Source organism: Oryx dammah, unplaced genomic scaffold, assembly GCF_014754425.2.
Source record: "Oryx dammah isolate SB20612 unplaced genomic scaffold, SCBI_Odam_1.1 HiC_scaffold_8, whole genome shotgun sequence".
Taxonomy (NCBI): domain Eukaryota; kingdom Metazoa; phylum Chordata; class Mammalia; order Artiodactyla; family Bovidae; genus Oryx; species Oryx dammah.
The window spans coordinates 35,939,537-35,961,570 of record NW_024070192.1 but is presented as its reverse complement, the minus strand read 5'-3'; the positions used below and the strand labels follow the sequence as shown (position 1 = coordinate 35,961,570).

The window sequence follows — 22,034 nt, the reverse complement described above, 5'->3', positions numbered from 1 at the left end:
TGTTCAATTATACTTACTTAACCTTACCAGGTAAATAATATGCTCTGTACTTTTCCATTGTATTTTTCTTCAAAAAATTGCTGGTAACAACCCATTCAATTCTGCTATCCATCAAAGAGCTACAACCTAGTCTGAATAACACCACTTCAAGACAGTGGTTTTCAAAGTGAGTTACTCGTGCCTGAGCGGGTACGCAAAGATCTTCCAAGGGATTCACAGCCACATGGTGTTTTAACGGAATTAAATTCTAGATCCTCAACTTCCACAAAAATCTTCCCTAAAATAGAGATGGGTTTATGTGTAGATTCTCCTTGCATCTCCCTTTTCTTAATACCCTTCTCCCTACATAACAAATGAAAGGCTTTCACCTATCCTGAGTTTTACTATGGTTCACTGCCTTATTGTGTAAACACTCCACCGTGATATAAAACCAGAGGACTAATTTAAAAATATCAATGTCAGTAACAAAGTGAATGACTAGTAACTGGGTAACAAATCTTTTGGCAGGTCACACAGATGGCTCTAGTGGTAAAAGACCCCACTTGCCAATGCAGGAGACATGAGACATGGGTTCAGTCCTTGGGATAGGGAGATCCTCGGGAGGAGGGCATGGCAATCCTCTCCAGTATTCATGCCTGGAAAATCCCAAGGACAGAGGAGCCTGATGGGCTACAGTCCGTGGAGTCACAGAGTTAGACATGACTGAAGCAACTTAGCACACATGCATGCATGGACTGCAAAGTCTACTTCAACAAAACTGAAAGAAGACCTATTTGAGTTATCAATCTATAAAATTGAAACTAGAGCACTGGGTGATTGAACACATAATTCAGAAAGAGTTAAGAGAATAAAATAACAATCACTATTTAAAAAAAGAAAAACTTCTACTTCCATCTACTTATTTATGAGACCAGGGGCTTAACTTACATCTATTTTTGTTTTGTTTTAAGGCCATGCTGCTCAGCTTGTGGGATCTCAGTTCCCTGTCCAGGGATTGGACACGGGCCACAGCAGTTAAACCCCAGAATCCTAACCACTAAGCCACCAGGGAATTCCCAACTTATATTTAGTTAAAAAAAAGAAAGAAAAGAAAAAAACTGAAACGTATCTTTTTCTAGATAGTAATAATATTCACTAGAGCTTAATGACTTAATTGGGCAGGAGAACCAATGTATCTCTTAAGACCTGCATTTCCAGTAATTCTTACACCTTATCATACTATTTTTTAAGTGTATACAATATTTATGATGTAATCACTTGTATACGGCAATACTGCAATACAAAAGAAATTTATGTGCATATTTTTATTGCAGAGCAATCAGACCAATTTTTCTAATGGCTTTCAAGCACAAAATATTACTGTAGGCTAGTGGTTCTCAAAGTGTTGTCCCTGAACCAACAATATCAGCATTACCTTGTTAACTTTCTAGAAATCCAAAGTCTAGGATCCCACAGATCTAATGAATCAGAAACTCTAGGGGTGGGGCTCAGCAATCTTCCTTTTAATAAACCCTAGAGGTAAAATTCTGATGCACACTCAAATTTGTGTTCTAAAAAATCACTTTTTAGAATAAAATTCTGAGGAAGATATTAAAACTAACACAAGGAGGGGGAAAATCTAAAATTCCTGCTGAAGAATTTATTGACATTTATTTTATTCAATGGATCGGTGATGGATAGTATCATAAATCACTATGATTGACTATACTGGATATGTCTAAAGCATGAATTTTTTATTTAAATTGTCAGCATTAACAGTACAATAGAACTGACATATTTCAAATCTTTTTAAATTTAAAATTAAAAATTTTTTTAAGGAACGAGGGGTGTATGTAAACATTTTACAGAGTAGATAAACTTAAATGTTGAAGGATCACCAGTCTAGAGTAATGGTTCTCAAACTGTGGCCCTTGGACTGGCAGTAATGCAATCACCTACAAGCTTTTTAGAAACACAAATTCTCAGGCTCCAGCCCAACATACTGTGTTCCAACAAGTTTTCCAGGTGATTTTTATCCACTTTAGAGTCTAAAAGCTGCTGGTCTATACTAGAGCATCTATTCCCAAAATGTGATGTGCATCTGAATTACCTGGAGAGAACCTTAAAACATCAATCTGCTATAGACTCTAATTCCAGAGTGTCCGATTCTGAAGTCTGGGGTAGCTTCCAAAATTTTTCATTTCTAACAAGTTCCCCAGGAGATTATTAATGCAATGCTGCTATTTCACAATCACATTCTGAGAATCACTCACTGGTCTAGAGGGCTCTAGAAACCATATCTATACCTTCTTATGTCAATATCCAAAATGTAAACCATTCCTGTCATCCTTCAGAGTAAGGTTCCCTCCTGATATGCTCTCATACGTTTGCTTTATACACTTTGCTTTTTTGGGGGACTCAGCAGAGTCTGGCAGGGACATGGAATCAAAGCCATTGCAAGGTGTCATCTCTTAGAGCGTTGTGGGTCAGGAAGATCCCCTGGAGAAGGGAGAAGCTACCTACTCCAGTATTCTTGGGCTTCTGTGGTGGCTCAGACGGGAAGGAATCCGCCTGCAATGCAAGAGACCTGGGTTCAGTCCCTAGGTCAGGAAGATCCACTGGAAGAGGGCATCGCAACCCACTCCAATATTCTTGCCTGGAGAATCCCACAAACAGAGGAGCCTGGCGGGCTACAGTCCATGGGGTCGCAAAGAGTCGGACATGACTGAGCAACTAAGTGCACTATTAATCTTTTTTCTTCCATAGAATTAAACTTCTATGAGTACAAGAGCCACACGAATCTTGCCCCTTCTATATACTCAGCACCAATGCACAATGCCTACCTGATAGTAGGTATTAAACATATTAATGGATAATTAACATTTGTTGAATAAATTACATGAAATGTCAGTTTTAATATAACAGCTAAGGCTATTATTAGAATGCCAACTGTCCTGATTTACCTGGGGCTATCTCCCAAGTGCTAAGAGGACTGAAAGTCCTGTGTCCCAGGACTATCTAGCCTACCATATTAAATATCATTAATGTTAAAAGACAAAGAAATATCTAAATAATGTATTATTCAACTTGTTTTACAATTTCATTCTTAACCCTAACCTCTAAATAGATTTCTATTATACAATGCAACTAGAAATAAAATCAAGATTTATTCAGTGATTAAAATTAACATTGTATATACTATCAAGAAACTTGACAAAAAATTTTAAGACAGTTTTAGTACAGGGGTTGAGGGAGACTTATAAACTTACCCTCTTTAGCCAAATATAACTCTTTAAATTTTGCTCTCTTTTGATTAAATTCTTGCTCAAGCTGTTGCTTTGCACGTAAAAATTCTGCATTAATTTTTTCCAATTCTGCCACCCGCTGCTGAAGAGAAACTGAAAAGAAAAATACTAGTTAACAAGTAATAATTTTTATTTATAAATTAAGTTACAAGAATTGATTAGTATTGCAGCTGCATATTTCTATAAAGAAACAAGTGGTCAAGCTTCTCCCAAAGATCCAATGTATTCCTGGAAATTTTTCAAAAAAGACACTTCTACTCAACTTAATACACATGCTGTGAATGAATCCTGTAAGCTGAAACAGTACATACATGGAGAATCACATAAAGCAAATTTCCCAAAAGAAAGCTTCAAAGTTCCTTTGTATAACTGAGTATGTCCATCCACTTATGAATTTGTTAAATATTGGATTATTTGGGCTGTTTATCCCACAAACAAATCCGCTGCCAATCTTGCTAGTTCCTGTCTCTCTCACGAGTTATAAGTATAATCTAAAGGGCACTCTGATTAGCACAGCTATTCTAAACGGAACCATTCTCCCACTTTCAAGTTGGCTCATTATACTGAAATCATAATGAAAAAACCTTTCATATAGAAAGGATACAGAACTGTACATTCTGTATGAACTCTCCATTACTGGGAGATTATCCGGTTTTTAAATTAACTTGATTATGGTATGGCAGGGACTGGGACCCATTTTTACTTGAGGAGCTCTATAATTTGGCCACAGCTGAATATATAAACCGCCTATCCTGACCAAACCCTGAGAGTATTTTGGTTCAACCAAGGAGAGGGAAATCCAAACTCTTGGCAGCATCCTTTACCCCAACCGCAACCTAGCCACAAAGCTATGACCCTAATTGCTCCAGGGGATGCTTATCGGTAGTAATTGCTGCTACTACTGCTAAGTCGCTTCAGTCGTGTCCAACTCTGTGCGACCCCATAGATGGCAGCGCACCAGGCTCCTCTGTCCCTGGGATTCTCCAGGCAAGAATACTGGAGCAGGTTGCCATTTCCTTCTCCAATGCATGCATGCATGCTAAGCCGCTTCAGTTGTGTCCAACTCTGTGCAACCCCATGGACAGCAGCCGACAAGGCTCCTCTGTCCAAGGGATTCTCCAAGCAAGAATAGTGGAGTGGGTTGCCATTTCCTTCTCCCAGAAAGGGAGATAATACTACGTGTTATCAGTAGTAACACGTCTGCCTAATTATCTAGGTCAGCAGAGGTCTTGGATCCCTACAACCAGATAATAACAATCTACTAAAATTTTAACCATGATCTGAGATTATCTCTGAAGGCCCTAATACTCCTCTAAACCTATTACTCAATTAAATTGAGCTTATAATTTTATAGCACACAGAAAAAAAAAAAGACTGGAAAAAATGCAAGGATCTGTCTAAAAGATACAGGACTACGGCTAATTAATTTCTTCCATGTGCTTATCAAAGTTCGCCACAACTCCTTCAATACTAAATAATTAAAACCAGTATTTATTTGCTCCCATGACATCTTCAGTCAAGCCTCACTACAGATCTAACAGCATCAAAGCAATCCAAGGCAAAAAGAGAAAATGATAGCTGCTTTGAGTTCCCTGTCTTTAAAGGTAAGGAGTTATTTTGAGGAGCAAACATCTAGGATCTTTACATCAAAGCAAAGTACAACATCTGATCATCTGAACACGTGTTAACCCTCAGAGAAAAAGAGGAATGGAGAATCCACTGGAAGGGGGAAATGTGTAGTTATTTCATATTTACTTTTGAAATCATAAAGGAAATAAGTTCTCTGTACTATTTACTTGTCTTGGTATTTTTAATTGTCCAGATTTCAATTGTTAAATAAATTAAGCAAATTTTCCACTTTACGTTTCAGTTACAGGTAGCTACTCATTAAAACATGAGTTAGGGAAAAGCAATGGGAAATAAAGAAAGATGATCCTTCAGTTCTTACTTATCACTAAAAACTACACTCCCACCCACTACTACCTTCCACTAAAGTGCACACACACACACACAAAATGTCCGTACTTTCAACATTATATTTAGGAACTGAAGCTAAGAAATCAATAAAAACTAAAATACAGCCTTTAAAATTACAGCCAAGAAAGATTAAGTGTGTTTCCAATACTCCCCACCCTGTTCTGGCTCTGACCTACAGTTGAGGCACAGTCCACACCCACAGATCTGGCTGCCTCTCTCCACAACTAAGGACAAATTTCAATTCCAGCAGTCGTGATCCTCTTGAGGATATACCAAGTAACTAACACTCTTACTCTCTTTTTTCTTTCAATAAAAAAAATTTTAATCCTCCCCCAAATTTTCTTAAATCCACCTCAACTATTTCCAACATACTACAGTTCTACAACACATAAAAAAGCCCAAACAACTGCTTTTTATAACAATGCCTCTACAGCTTTATCTGGAAAAATCAATTCACCTTGCATAAAAGAAGAAGAAAGTTTAAAAACAGGCATCTCTTAAATCATAATGCATGAGCAACCAACCACAAATTAAACTGAAAATAGATCTCATCACACAAAATATTTTTTTTAACATGGCGACTAGCAGTTCACAATAACTAATTAACAGTTCATGTGAAAACCACTTAGCCTGGCATTAAAGAAAAAATGGGTAAATATTAGCTATAAACTAGTAAGATTTACTGATATTAAATGAATAAGGGAAAACAGCAGAATGATCAACTGGCTTTGACAAAAGCCCAGAAGTTGCTTCTAGCCTCATGATTCTGACTCAGTTCCATGCTTAGACTTCCAGCTCATATCATTCCGTACTACCATGTATCATCCTAGCAACATGCCACCATTAATGCCAACTTCAACAACACTAAGCCTGCTGTAACTCACAGCTCAGAGCTATTAGCATATCAGACTCTGTCAAACATTCCACACATTCTGTATACTGCTACCTTCTTTTGAGTAATAAAATAAAGGGGGCGCACTATGTTATGCAATGGCTTCTTTTAATGCTTGATATGCAAAGAGAAAAATTATTACATCATTTATTCAAAATGTCTGCATTGGTGGTATAGTGATGAGCATAGCTGCCTGCCAAAAGTGTCTAAATTAAGCAACAATACAAAAAGAAAAGAATAATATGGCAAATAAATGAAGGAAAGGTACAATAATTGTTAAGTATATATCCTTCCCTAATTTTGACATGAATGTGAAAATATGTAATAATTTAGAAATATTTTAAAGCCTCAAGCTGGGTCCTACTATTACCCTCTACCAGTATACTAAACTTGATGAGACATTATCAATGGGGGGAAAAACACAATCTAGGTTAAATGTTACTACAATCATAATTTTTTTTGTTTAAAAACATTTAAGATCCAGGAAAACACCTATTTCAAGCAAAAAAAAAAAAATGCGTAACTCCAGTGGAACAAAAGAATCTGAACAGTTCCTGAAACTCAGAAGTCTTAACTTGTATATCATTGACTTTAAAGTGAACCTATTAAGTACTGTAGCTATGTACATCCATCCAATGGAATAATATTAAGTCAGAAAAATTATATTAAAAGATTAAGACACAAAATTATATTGAAATATAACATAATACAATCTATGGAAATATATATATATATGACTGGTAAGAATAGGCCAAATTATATTCAGAGTGGTTCTCTCTCTGAATCAAAGCTAATCAAAACAATAAATTACACTCGATTGTATTTAAATTAAAAAGTAGTAAGGTGCTTCATTTTTAAGTTTCAGTGATTATAATTTTGTCCTATTGCTCCATCTCAATTTCTCTGCTCCTAAAAAGTACACATAACTTACTTCAATGGTCTTAAAATATTTTAACACAGTAAAGACTCATTTTTTAAAACTACACGTATATTTTCCCACATACATATTATTTAGCAAAATAATTTGCTGAAATTTTTAAAAATGTGCTAAAAACAAAAATGTTTTGTTTCAGAAGTGGCCTGTCAGCTGGCAAATGACCTGTACTCTGAAAACTCTTCCCTGTACTCTGAAAACTCTTCCCTGTACTCTGAAAACTCTGTCCAGCCTTTTAAAGGATTACTAAAAATTATTATTATTTGCAGTAAATACACCAACTGAATGATGCCTTGTTTAGGAAATATTCAGTAAATCCACAATTACTTGCCTCAGTAAGGAAGGGGAAGGAGAAGGTAAAGTAAAGCAGTCTACAATAACATTACCAGTTACCTGACAGTATTAGAGCAAACAGATATAGCACTTGAGAATAATTTTTTCTATAATACTAAAGATAAACATAAATTCTTTAGTATAATAGAAAGCCTGTCATCTCATTTTATATAATCCTCCAAAATCTGACTCTAACAACTTTAAGATACTGCAGCCTTTCTCCCTGTCCATTTATTCAGAGGAACCATTTCTAAAACAAAAGAACATCTGGTGATGAAGTTTACACAGAACATCTTTTTAGCCTTCCTTATGTGAAGCAAAATGAAAACCCTTATTTTCTTTTTCTCTTCTATTCTTTTTTAAAAACTCTCTTAAATAATTAGGTGCTATAGTATTTCAGATAAAAGATAACACTTTTTAAATGATGGGTTTCAAATAAGAAAGTCGATTATTTCTCATGTAAAAATTAGATGTTTATGCAAATCACTTGAAAATGTTGTCATAAATCCAGAAAAATATTAAATGAAAAGAACTGGCACCAAATTTTAATTCAGGTAGATACTGAGATAAAGAAAAATTAAGCATCGAGTCTTCAAAAGGGCAAACGTAGAATTAAGGATGGAAAAAACTGTTGTGGGGAATGGGTGGCAGGGGTGACAAGAACAGCGGTGAGAAGAATCAAAAAACAGAACATTTTCTAATTTTCAACCTCCCTAGAGATGTTAATGGTCAAAATTAATTAATTAACCTCTAGGCATATGCAGTGTGGAATTTTATGGGTCCAATTTTTAGTTTACATTATTGAATGGGAATAACAACTGGATAATAGTGTTATAAGGATTGTATCAAGAAGGCGACGGCACCCCACTCCAGTACTCTTGCCTGGAAAATCCCATGGACGGAGGAGCCTGGTGGGCTGAAGTCCATGGGGTCGTGAAGAGTCGGACACGACTGAGCGACTTCCCTTTCACTTTTCACTTTCATGCATTGGAGAAGGAAACGGCAACCCACTCCAGTATTCTTGCCTGGAGAATCCCAGGGACGGGGAAGCCTGGTGGGCTGTCGTCTATGGGGTCACACAGAGTTGGACATGACTGAAGTGACTTAGCAAAGATTTGTATAGATTACTATAATCCAATGTATTTCAAACTAAATGTCAATCCATTAGTAAGCTGTTACATCACCTTAGTGATTAGCAATCTGCCATTTAAAGTTAATAATAAAATATAATAGGAAATACCAGCAACACATTTAATATGGGTATATGTTATTTCATGATTGGGTTCCACTGGAAAAAGTGCTTCTTACAGTGGAGAGAGGTCAAAATAGTTTGAAACACCAATTCCTAATTCAGGCAGGAATCCATTCCTAAAACAGACATGTGATCACATGGCTTACACATAAACATAATGCTAACAACTCAGTTCACTGCCTTATGGGGCAGCCAATTCCACCATTAATAGATTTAGATTATCCTCCCCGCTTTACTTGAACTGGTCACCTGTTAGAAATATCTATTTTTACTAAAAGAACTTGAAATCATCTTCCTTAGAAATCTTAGTTTTGCCCTACAGAATCAGTGAGGAAAATTTCTATTAACTGACATCTCACACTTGCCCTCTCCTTTCTTCTCCAGATGAAACATCTCTTCACCATTTAATAATGTCTAAATTCTTCATGATCTCAGTTGCTCTCTTTGCACACTACAGTTAGTCAAAAATCTACATAAAACAGGACACACTAATCCTAACACAATACCAGCTTAGTAGAAACATTGTATCTGGGGGCTATACTCTTAATAACATACTATAAATTTACCCTAGCTTTTACTGGCTGTGATCTCACATTGTCATCGCTGGCCCAATAAAGATAACTTCAGAAATAAGCTGACTATGCATAATATCTTATATAAAATGGATAGCCAACAAAGACCTACTGTATAGCACAGGGAACTATACTTAATACTTTGTAATAACCTATAAGGGAAAAGAATCTGAAAAAGAGTACATACACACACAAGCAAATATATACAACTGAATCACTGTGCTGTACACCTGAAACTAACACAACATTGTAAATCAACAATACTTCAATTTTTTAAAAAAGCTAACTATATGGTTGAAATAAACTATGGACATTTTTGAATACTGGTCAAGATATACAATATAGTTCAACCACCATTACATGTATTTTACCAGATAATTTAATCACCTTAACTTCTGATTACACATAGCACACTTACCATAACTGTCAAAAGCTCATGTTCAACAACTGATATAACTATGTGTGGATAAAAATGGATACCTATCTTATTCAATTTGTACAAATTGGTATTATTCTACTTCGAGTATTTCAAATACCAAATGCCAAGCCAGATGAAAAAGCATGACTCTCACTGGACTTTATGAAAAACAGATATATTTTCTAACTATTTGGATATTTAAATATTTTAGAGTCCCACTTACAAGACAAATAAAGCAATTCAAAACTTATATATCTTAAGCTTAAAACTCAAAGAAGGCTTACTTAAGAAAAGGCCAAAAGAATTCAGCTTTCTGCCTATAACTCTACTGGCATTCATAAGTAGAACCACATCATGCCACTTTAGGACCTGGCTTGGAACTCTGAAAATTCACTATCAGGAAGTTGAATTTAATCCTTATTTTGTGTTTGAATTAACCATGTGTCAGTAAGGTTGCTGGTGAGAATGCAAATTAGTATAACTACTTTGGAAAACAGTTCCTTACAGATGCACACCTACCATATGATACAGCAATCCTACAAATGAAAACATATTTCCACACAAAGATTTGCACACAAGAGCTCACCAAAGCTTTAATACAAAACTACTTTTGCTTATGATAAGCAAAAATTGGAAATAAACCAAAATGCCCACTATAAATGGCATACAATGAAATATTAGACAGCAACAAAAAGAAATACATTACTAATTCACACAATCTGGATAAATCTCAAGATTATCGTTTAAGTGAAAGAAATCAGACACAAAAAGTATGATCCCACTTATATAAAATTCTAGAAAAGGCAAAACTATGACAACAGAAAGTAGAAAAGCACTTGTCCAGAGGAGTTTAACCACAAAGTGTCATGAAAGACCTTTTTGGGGTAAAACATTCTATTAACACAATTATGGTGATGGTTACAAACTATGTATGTTTGAAAACTCATGAATCTATATACTTAAACCTAGTAAATTTTAGCATAGACTGTTTTTTGATCAGCTCTACTGTGGTATGAATTTAAAAGTACAAGAATAAATTAGTGCTTGGTAGCATTAAGTGCTGTCCTCTTCGTGCTTCATAGCATAACTGCTATCCTCTTCAGGCCAGTTTTATTATCTTCATAGCACTTATCACTATCTGAAACTATTTCCCTAAATATCTGAATGTTTAAATATTGTTCCGTACTAGAGGAGACCCTCAGTGAAAACTGAGACTGTATGTATCCTGCTCATTGTTACATGTTACATTTTTAACACCTTGAACTGTGGCTAACACACGGAAGGCATTCAATAAACATTTACTAAATAAATAAGTAAACAAAAAAGATAAGCGGGAATAACTAAAACCCATTGATGAAGAGGGGCATAAGTCAGGGTTTTAAAAGGCAGCAAGGATTTGACGAAACAAAGGAAAGAAGTCTTCAACTGCAATGGAAATGAGACAGTAATGTATATCTGTCCAGGAGTCAGCAAACATCTCTGACGCAGGTAAAACTGCAACTTTCCCAACTTTGCATACAAGTCCCAATGAGTCACTCCTTGGCTTTCCAACATGGTTGCCACGGGGCTTCCCTGGTAGCGCAGTTGGTAAAGAATCTGCCTGTAATGCAGGAAACCCTGGTTTGATTCCTGGGTCAGAGGATCCACTGGAGAAGGGATAGGCTACCCACTCCAGTATTCTTGGGCTTCCCTTGTGGCTCAGCTGGTAAAGAATCTGCCTGCAATGCAGGAGACCTGGGTTCATATCCCTGGGTTGGGAAGATCCTCTGGAGAGGAGAAAGACTACCCACTCCAGTATTCTGGCCTGGAGAAGTCCATAGACTATACAGTCCATGGGATCACAAAGAGTCTTGACATGACCGAGCAACTTTCACTTTCCAGCCACCAAACACATGAAATGTGGCCATCTGAATTATGTGTTAAATATGAAACATAAACGGAATTTTGAAGACTTCAGTACAAAAACATTTTACTATCTCATTAATACTTTCTATCACATGTAGAAATTATAACATCTGGAATATACTGGATAAATAGAGTATTAAAATTGATTTCACAGAAAGTTATACACACATGTTCAGAGAAGCATTATTCATAACAGCTAAAGAAAGGAAACTCAAATGTTCATCAATTGATGACTGCATAAGCAAAATTTGGTATATTTATACAACAGAATGCTATATATCCAAAAAGGAATGAAGTTACAAGATGGATGAGCCTTGAAAACATTGTTAAAAAAGCCAGACACTAAAGGCTACCTATTGTACGATTCCATTTATATGTAATATCCAGAGAAGGAAAATTCATAGAGACTAAAATATTAGTGGTTGCCAGCAGTTGGGGACAGAGAAGGCGATGGCACCTCACTCCAGTACTCTTGCCTGGAAAATCCCATAGATGGAGGAGCCTGGTAGGCTGCAGTCCATGGGGTCGCAAAGAGTCAGACAAGAGTGAGCAACTTCACTTTCACTTTTCAAGCATTGGAGAAGGAAATGGCAACCCACTCCAGTGTTCTTGCCTGGAGAATCCCAGGGACGGGGGAGCCTGGTAGGCTGCCTTCTATGGGGTCACACAGAGTCGGACACGACTGAAGTGACTTAGCAGCAGCAGTTTGAGGAGGAGGAATGGAATGGGGAATGACTGTTAACGGTCAGGGTATTCTTTGGAGGATGAGGGACGTATTTTGAAATTAGTGGTGATGGATGCACAGCACTGCAGATATTCTAAAAACCACTGAATTGTGTTTTAAAGGGGTAAAGTTGATGATGTATGAATTGAATCTCAAATAAAGCTGTTAATAAAATTAATCTCAGTAAAATTAATTTCACCTATTTAGAAGTGTTTGTTTCAGTCTGATTTTTTTTAATCTTTCAATGTGGCTGCCATAAGCAGCTGAAGTGACCTAGCACAGCACAGCACAGCACAATGTGGCTCCCAGAAAAAATTTACACTCTTTGGCTCACATTACATGTCTATTGGACAGCATTGTTCTAGAGAGCTTACGGGGGAGGGGGATATTTTGAGTTCTCATTTTTACCTATTTGTCTTACACTCTGTTTTTCCCAATGTGCCAGCCTGCTTCAAGTATCACCATACTTTACAGCCAACTGAGACTAAGATCAGTCATCTTAAAACCCAAGATTCCCTTTTCCCCTGTGCTTTACAGTAGCACAGTGTTACTCTACTACAGTGTGCAGACTATTGGTGGTCTAATGAGGTAAGGGAGTTTGTACAAGAATGTAAAATCAACTAGGACACTGAGCACATTTCCAGGGTTCCTTGAGAAAAAATGACTGATTCTAGGCCTGGGGCAGAAGTATAAATGATAAACCTGGAACACCTTAGCACCTACTGCAATTTTATCAAAGGATTTCCCTTTATAACAAAGGAGTCAACTTAGAGGATTCAATGGCCAACAATGAGATAATCTGAACATCAGTGTGGTAGGCTGAACCAACCCTTCCCCTCAAGTACTAATTTTCTGATCACCAATCCAGTAATTGCCTTATATAGTAAATGATATAATTAAGGATCTTGAGAAAAGTAGTTTATCCTGGACTATAATGTACCCATAAAACGATTCCTCCACCATTCCAGATAAAGGGGCATTATACATACTCACACACACAATTCACAGCAGATAACTATTAATAAAAAATTTAATTACTTTTGGTTAACAATCCCTTTAATATAAAATGTAAATTTACTCAGAATAGTCTGAAGATTTTTTTATTCCTTTTAACTGGAGGCTAATTACTTTACAATATTGTGGTGGTTTTTGCCATACATTCACATGAATCAACCACAGGTGTACATATGTACTCCATCCCACCTCCCTCCCCACCCCATCCCTCTGGGTTGTCCCACAGCACTGGCTTTCAGTGCCCTGCTTCATGCTTCAAACTTAACACTTGTCGTGTATTTTACATATGGTAGTCTACATGTTTCAATGCTATTCTCTCAAATCATCCACCCCCGCCTTCTCCCAGAGTCCAAAAGTCTGTTCTTTACATCTCTCTTTTGCTGTCTTACATATAGGGTCATCATTACCATCTTTCTAAATTCCATATATATGCATTTATATAGTGTATTGGTGTTTCTCTGACTCACTTCACTCTGTATAATAGGCTCCAGTTTCATCCATCTCATTAGAACTGACTCAAATGAGTTCTTTTTTTATAGCTGGATAATATTCCATTGCATTTATGTACCACAACTTTACCCATTCGTCTGCCAATGAACATCTAGGTTGCTTCTGGGTCCTAGCTGTTGTAAACAGTGCTGCAATGAACCCTGGGATACAAATGTCTCTTTCAATTCTGGTTTCCTTGGTGTGTATGTCCCGCAGCGGGATTGCTGAGTTACATGGCAGTTCTGTTTCTAGTTCTTTAAGGACCCTCCACACTGTTCTCCATAGTGGCTGTACTAGTCTGCATTGTGTAAGAGGCGTCCTTTTTCTCCACACCCTCTCCAGCACTTTTTTGTAGACTTTTTGATGGCAACATTTCTGACCAGCATGAGATTGTGGTTTTGATAGTAAGTGATGTTGAGCATCTTTTCATGTGTTTGTTAGCCATCTGCATGTCTTCTTTGGAGAAATGTCTGTTTACTTCTTTGGCCCATTTTTTGATTGTGTTGTTTATTTTTCTGGTATTGAGCTGCATGAGATGCTTGTATATTTTGGAGATTAATTCATCAGTTGTTTTGTTTGCTATTATTTTCCCCCATTCTGAAGGCTGCCTTTTCACTGGTCATATAGTTTCCTTCCTTGTGTAAAAGCTTTTAAGTTTAATTAGATCCCATTTGTTAATTTTTGTTTTTATTTCCATTACTCTGGGAGGTGGGTCATAGAGGATCTGGCTGTGATTTATGTCAGAGTGTTCTACATATGTTTTCCTCTCAGAGTTTTATAATTTCTGGTCTTACATTTAGATCTTTAATCCATTTTGAGTTTATTTTTGTGTATGGTGTTAGAAAGTGTTCTAGTTTCATTCTTTTACAGGTGGTTGACCAGTTTTCCCAGCTCCATTTGTTAAAAAGATTGTCTTTTCTACATTGTGTATTTTTGCCTCCTTTGTCAAAAATAAGGTGTCCATAGGTGCCTGGGTTTATCTCTGGGCTTTCTATTTTGTTTTGTTTCATTGATCTATATTTCTGTCTTTGTGCCAGTACCATATTGTCTTGATGAAGATTTTTTTCTTTTAATCATTTACAGGGGGAAAAAATATCAAGCCTAACACAACATATGATACCTCTTAGAATCAAATCCCCTATGTACACACTGTCCTTCATTATAACACAGAAAACCTAAAATGTAGATGTAATTTCTTATCTCTCTATACTTGTTTATAGAAGGACTACAAGATAACTACACAGCTAACATTAGTAGTTATCACAAGAAAAGTTCTTCATAAATAATAAAAACACAAGCATTATATTTTATTTATAAGGAAAGTTAAATGCATTATTTATGAGCTTTTCAGAAATATCAAGGTCATACATTGAAAGGGATCAAAATTTTTATAAATAGTTATCCTAAGTGTGGAGAAAGAAGATTAATTATATATCCCTGAGGAGACATGAGAAATCAACAGGCAAAAATATTTCCAGGAGAGAGTGCTGATGTTATTGGGATTGTTGCAGGGTCTCAAAGCTAGAAAAAATTAAATAATGGAAGCTAACAATTAAGTATCCACTACCTATCAGGTATCATATAGAAAGCAGTAAAGCGTAATAATTGAAAGCACAGGCTCTGGAATTAATTTTTGAACCCCAGCTCTGCCATTTATAAACTGGTTCCTTCTCTTTACCTATAAAAATGAAGACTAGATGACTACTACATAATCTATATACAGCTTAAAGAGTGTTAGGCAAGTTATTTTATACACTGGCTCATGAAATTTTCAAAACAAACCATAAAGGCATACCATCCCCAGTTACAGGTGAGGAAACATTCTGAGAAATTAAGGAAAATGCCTACTGTTGCACAGTTAAGAAAAGGCAGAGCTGGGTTCAAACACCAATCTGTCAAGGCCTAGAAAGATTTCCCTGTGATTGTTAAGTATTTCATAGAGATTAATATAGAAGATCCATGCATCACATGAGTTATAAACAAGTATAATACCACCTTCTAGGGTGGCTCTTTTATTTAGTCACACTGTTAATTTACATGTTGAAACATATATACTCAATAATAAGTCATTTTCCTTCACAGTAAGGGCATTATACTGTTAGGATTTTGGTTTTTTTAAGTTATTTATGTAACTTTATATCAGAATGGTAAAGACACAATCTAAAGCATTTTATTATAAACCAGTGGTTCTCAACTGGAGGTGCTTTTGCTCCCCAGAGGACATTTGGCAATGTCTGGAGACATTCCTGGTTGTCACAACCAAGGGCTAAGGGTAGTGGTATTCAGTGGTTAGAGGTCAAAGAGGCTGCTTAACATCCTACAATGTAAAGGACAGTCATACACAACAAAGAATAATCTAGCCTAAAATGTCAATAGTGGTAAAGGTGAGAAATCTGTATAGGGAGGGTTGAGAATTTCAGATACAAGTGACAGACCAGAAGATGGGTAGAAAGTCTCTCTCCAAAGGAAACCATAAACAAAACAAAAAGACAATCTACAGAATGGGAGAAAATATTTGCAAAGGATATGACCGAAAAGAGCTTAATTTACAAAATATACAAACAGTCCATAAAAGTCAACAACAAAACACCCAATCAAAAAATGGTCTGAAGAACTAAATAGATATTTCTCCAAAGACAACATACAGCTGGCCAAAAGGCACATGAAAAGAACCTAAACATCACTAATTATTAGAGAGATGCAAATCAAAATTACAATGAGGTACCACCTCACACTGGTCAGATGGCCGTCATTAAAAAGTCTACAAATAACAAAAGCTGGGAAGGGTGCGGAGAAAAGGAAACCCTCCTACACTACCGATGGGAAAGTAACTTGGTGGAGCCACTATGGAAAAACAGTATAGAGATTCCTCAAGAAACTAGAGTTGTTTTGGCTGCAAAGAATATAATCAATCTGATTTAAAAAAAAAAAAAGAAAAAGAAACTAGAGTTGCCATATGATCTAGCAATCCCTTTCTTGGGCATATATCCAAAGACTACAAATCAAAAAGATACATGCACCCCGATGTTCAAAGCAGCACTATTTACAATACCCAAGACATAGAAATAACCTAAATGTCCACCGACAGATGAATTGATAAAGATGATGTGGTATATATATCCAATGGAATTCTACTCAGTCATAAAAAAGTATGAAATAATGCCTTTTGCAGCAATATGGATGGCCTAGAGATTACCATGCTAAGTGATGTAAGTCAAAGACATATTATGATACCACTTATATGTGGAATCTAAAATATGACACAAATGAACTTATCCACAAAACAGAAACAGACTCACAGACAGAGAACAGACTTGTGGTTGCCAAGGGGGATGGGGGATGGATAGATTGGGAGTTTGGGGTTAGCAGATGCAAACTATTTATTATATACAGAATTGATAAACAATGTCCTACTGTATAGGATAAGGAACTATACTCAATATCCTGTTATAAACCAGAATGGGCAAGAATATGAATATATATATATCTGAATCACTTTGCTATATAGCACAAATTAACACCATATTATAAATCAACTATACTTCATTTTTTTTTTTTTAAGTCCATTCTAATCCTAAAATGCTGTCTCCTTACCATACCTGATTAAAGCAAATCCATGATATATTTCAGGACAGACGACTAGGTAGTAGTAACAGCAAATCTTAAAATTTTGTATACTTTTCAACCAAGCAACTTCACTACCAAGTATATACCCTAAGAAGTAATGATGATGAATATACAGATTTTGTTATAAGAATGTTACTTCTTTAAAGCATTTATTTCAAAACATTAGAATTCCAAAAGTTAGAAATAAGCAAATGCCTAACAAAAGAAAAGTGACCCCCAAACAAGTTTCAAGATGAAACTTGAAAGAGACCATAACAAATTCTAACAAATCTACAGGGAATAAAAAACATGTCTTATGTTATTTAAACTGTCTTCAACATAGTAAAAGATGGAATGCTTCCCTATTTTACTAGGCTGGTATAACCAAGGTACCAAAGCCCAAGGTAGTACCAAAATGGAAAACTATAGGCCAATCTCAGTTATTAATTTTTTCAAATTAAAAAAAGACATTAAAATTCTAGATGGCAACCCACTCCAGTATTCTTGCCTAGAGAATCCCAGGGAGGGGGGGACTGGTGGGCTGCCGTCTATGGGGTCGCACGGAGTCAGACACGACTGAAGCGACTTAGCAGCTTAGCAGCAGCAGATACATACTAGAACAACCCATCACAACCAAGTTGAGTTTATCTCAACAAACTCTGTTCCAACATTAGGAAACCAATTAATCAATCTTGTTACAGATCAAAAAGACCTGAAATAATCTCAATGAATTACAAAGGAAAAAAGTAAAGCAATGAAAGAGGAAAATAGCTCTGAGAAACAAATAATGTCCAATAAAAGGATGATCCACATACCTAAAACAGAGAACCCAACAAATGGAACTAAGAAAATATTAAAAGAAAAAAGAAAGAAAATACTCAAAGACTTAAAAGAACAAGTATTTCCAAAAGGAAATCAGAACTGAATAAGCAACAAAAAATAATAAAGATGTGGGCAAACAGGCTGACACAGAAAGAAAATAGAAGGAATTTGGATCTTGGACATCCTTGAACAATTTAACCAGCCTTGGAATGCTTTACTTCTAAACTTGTCATACACAAAAAAAATCAACCCTTGAGTCACTTGGGACTGGATTTCCAATTGTTGTGGGGGAGAAGTATTCCTGACACAGAAGAATACATCAAAATGTACATATATCAAAAGTATCAAAATTTACATGCACATAAAATTTGAACCTCTGAACAACTAATAAGGATTAAGGTAAGTATTTGTATAACTATTTAGAGACATATGTAGCAGGATGTTTACAACAGAGATAACTGTAGTAGAAAATAATTATTAATAAATATATACTGAGACACCTAATTAATATTATGGAATCCATGCAATGGAATACCATGCAGTCATTAAAAATAAAATTTGTTACTTGAGTGGGAACAACATCCTATATAAGTATTAGAATTTTCAATTTTTAAGAGTTTTTTCATACATTATACATATTAAAACTCTAAAAAGATAATAAACCAACAAGTGAATGGATATTATCTTTGGCTAATCTTTTTTTCTTTATGCTTTTCTACATTTTCTAAATTGCTTGCAGCAGGCAATATTAATTTTATCTAAAATTCCTAACCTGACAAACAGTTCATATAGAAACAACTCAGAACATTCAAATGATATGGAAAAAAATGGCCAACAATTTAGGAAAGAAACAAAAATGAAAAAAGTATAAGCGGATATCTGACACTGAGATAAAGCAAGTCTTTGAAAGTATCAAAGCATTATCAAGTTTGTTCAAGAGAATCCTTAGGCTTCTCTATACCATACATTAGCAATAAGAGAAAGAATAAACTCTAAAAGTATCTGTAACAAATAAATGACAAAGGCCAATGCCCATGAAAGAGATATTTATAAATAAGAAAATGACAAAGGACACAAAGAAAACAAGTGGTCAATACATTTTTAAAGCCTAATCACACCCATCAAAACAGTATCTTATTGCTGTTTTAAGTTGCATTTAGTAACTTAAAACAGCAACAGCATTTGTCTATGCTATTGGTAATAAAAATTTTAATCTATACTTAATGTTAACAGGAATGAGGTTACACTAAAAGACATCAGTACTAATGGGAGAAATGTAAACTAGAATAAGACAGATGTCTAAGGATGTCTCCTATAGAGTTATTTACTAACAGCAAGATCTTACAAATAATCAGAGGCAGAAACAGGAAAATAAATTATGATATACTTACAGACTTTTTTTTAATATAAATTTACTTATTTTAATTGGAGGCTAATTACTTTACAATATTGTATTGGTTTTGCCATACATCAACATGAATTCGCCACGGGTGTAAATTTTATATCATAATTAAAAACAGAGGGACTCTCCTGGTGGTCTAGTGGTTAAGACTCTGAGCTCCCAATGCTGGGAGCCCAGGGTTCCATCCCTGGCCGGGAAACTAGATGCCACATGCCACAACTAAGAGTTCGCATGTGGCAACTAAAGATTCCTCGTGCAGCTGAAGATCGGAGATCCCACATGCTGCAACTCAGACCCGGCACAGCCAAATAAATAAAAATAATTAAAAAAAAAAAAAAAGAATACAAAACTACATGTGCAGTATGTTCTACTGCTTAAAAATTGTATTCGTTGATATAAAACATGGCCAGAAATACACTAAAATGACAAAATATCCCAAAGCATACAATTACAAGTAGTAAGTCCAGTTTTCTTTAACTTTGTTATTTTATGGCAGAAAAAAAAAAAACACCTTGGTGTTTTAATTTTGCCCTCTTTTTAATGAGAGTTTACTTAACTAAACCTGACCTAAGGGATAGTAGGTAGAATGAAAATAGTCACAAAGCCTGAGCAATTTACTAAACTTTCACTTCCTCAACTGTGAAACAGGGAGAATACCAACCTTAAAGAATTCAGAAATTTGAATAATTAATGCATTTAAAGTGCCTTAAGGGAGCATGGTGGTAGACTTAATGCGATCACTCCAACTTTTATCTGAGTGGATACCTAGGAAGAGTTCAGGAAAATTCTAAAGGTCCTTGGCTCTTTAAAACATTAAAACACTAGAAAGTAGGGGAAAAGTCATTGTAACTATGTGGTATAACACCAGAAAAGATAAATCAAAAAACAAAACACTATTCAGAAATGGACTCAAGTATTTCTGGATATTTAGCATGTAATAGTGTGACATGTCTAAATCAATGGAGAAAAATCACTATATGTGCTATCTGGCTAGCCATTTGAAATAAATTCTAATAAAAGCTGGATTCCTATCTCAGTGCCTACATCAAAATAAATTCCAAAGTGATGTAACATTTAAAAGTAAATACTAGAGACTTCTCTAGTGGTCCAGTGATTAAGAATCCGCCTTGCAAAGAAGGGGACTCAGAGTCTGATCCCTGGTAGGGGAATTAAGGTCCCACATGCTACAGCCAACTATAAGCCCAGGCACTGCAACTACTGAGCCCACAAGCCACAACTAAAGATCTCACATGACACAACGAAGACCTGACGCAGCAAATAAAAATATTTCTTTTAAAAAAGTAAATACTAGAAGATAACATAGACAAAGGAAATCTAGAGGCCACTAAGGAAAACACATGATGGACAGGGAAGCCTGGCATGCTGCGGTCCATGGTGTTGAAGAGTCAGACACGACTCAGTGACTGAACTGAAGGAAAACACTGATAAGTCACACAAAGTTAAAATATTTCCATATGCCAAAACATCTCAAAATAAATATACAAAATGGGGGAAATTTTTGCTACACACATGATAATGAGGTCAGCTTCCCCATATGCAAAGATTTTGTTAAATTAAGGAGCTATAAACTTTCATATGGCTTCCAGGTGGCTCATGGTGAAGAATCTGCCTGCGATGCAGGAGATCTGGGTCCGATCCTTGGGTCTGGAAGATCCCCTGGGAAAGGAGATGGCAACCCACTCCAGTATTCTTGTCTGGGAAATTCCATGGACAGAGGAGTCTGGCAGGCTACAGTCCACGGGGTCACCGCCGGACAGAACTTAGTGACTAACAACAAGCTCTCTTATACCCTGACAGTAAGCCTGTATACTGTCAAACCTTTTTGAAAGAGAATTTGACATTCACCATTAAATTTTTAAACATTCATCCTCTGACTCAGTAATTTCGGTTCAAGCAATTTGTGACACAGAAATACTCACGTTGAGTGTGTGAAGACAGGTACAAGGATATTCGCTGAAGTTCTGTTGTAATGGCATGAGTATTTACCAATGAGGCCTTACTGTAAAAAATTACCATGCATCTACATTGTTGTTCAGTTGCCCAGTCCTGTCCGACTCTTTGGACCCCATGGACTGCAGCAGCTATATCGTGCAGCCAAAGTGATCTATTTCAAATATAGTAACATTATCTATATCAAAAACAAAGTAAAGAAAAAGAGAGTTGAGAAAAGTATATACACTATGACTCCTCCTTTAAATCATCAGAATATACATTTCTTTTTTAAAAAAAAGAAAAATATATAACAGATCTTTAACAGTCTTTATCTCTGAGAGGCGAGTTTATGAGTTTATATGGACTTTTCCATTCATATTATACATTTACAAATTTTTACAACCATTTTTTTATTTCTGATGCAAAAAAATATTTTTAAGAAATTTAAAATCACATA

The 22,034-nt window shown here is 35.8% G+C and overlaps 1 protein-coding gene across 4 annotated transcripts in view; it reads right to left on the bottom strand.

The window, feature by feature from the left end:
- RABEP1 (rabaptin, RAB GTPase binding effector protein 1) overlaps window positions 1-22,034 on the bottom strand; it is a 94,044-nt gene that overhangs the window by 61,108 nt on the left and 10,902 nt on the right. For all 4 annotated transcript variants that reach the window (XM_040243668.1, XM_040243669.1, XM_040243670.1 and 1 more), the window contains exon 2: window positions 3,249-3,377. In XM_040243668.1, the coding sequence (XP_040099602.1) occupies window positions 3,249-3,377 (129 nt within the window). The remainder of the gene's footprint in view (window positions 1-3,248; window positions 3,378-22,034) is intronic.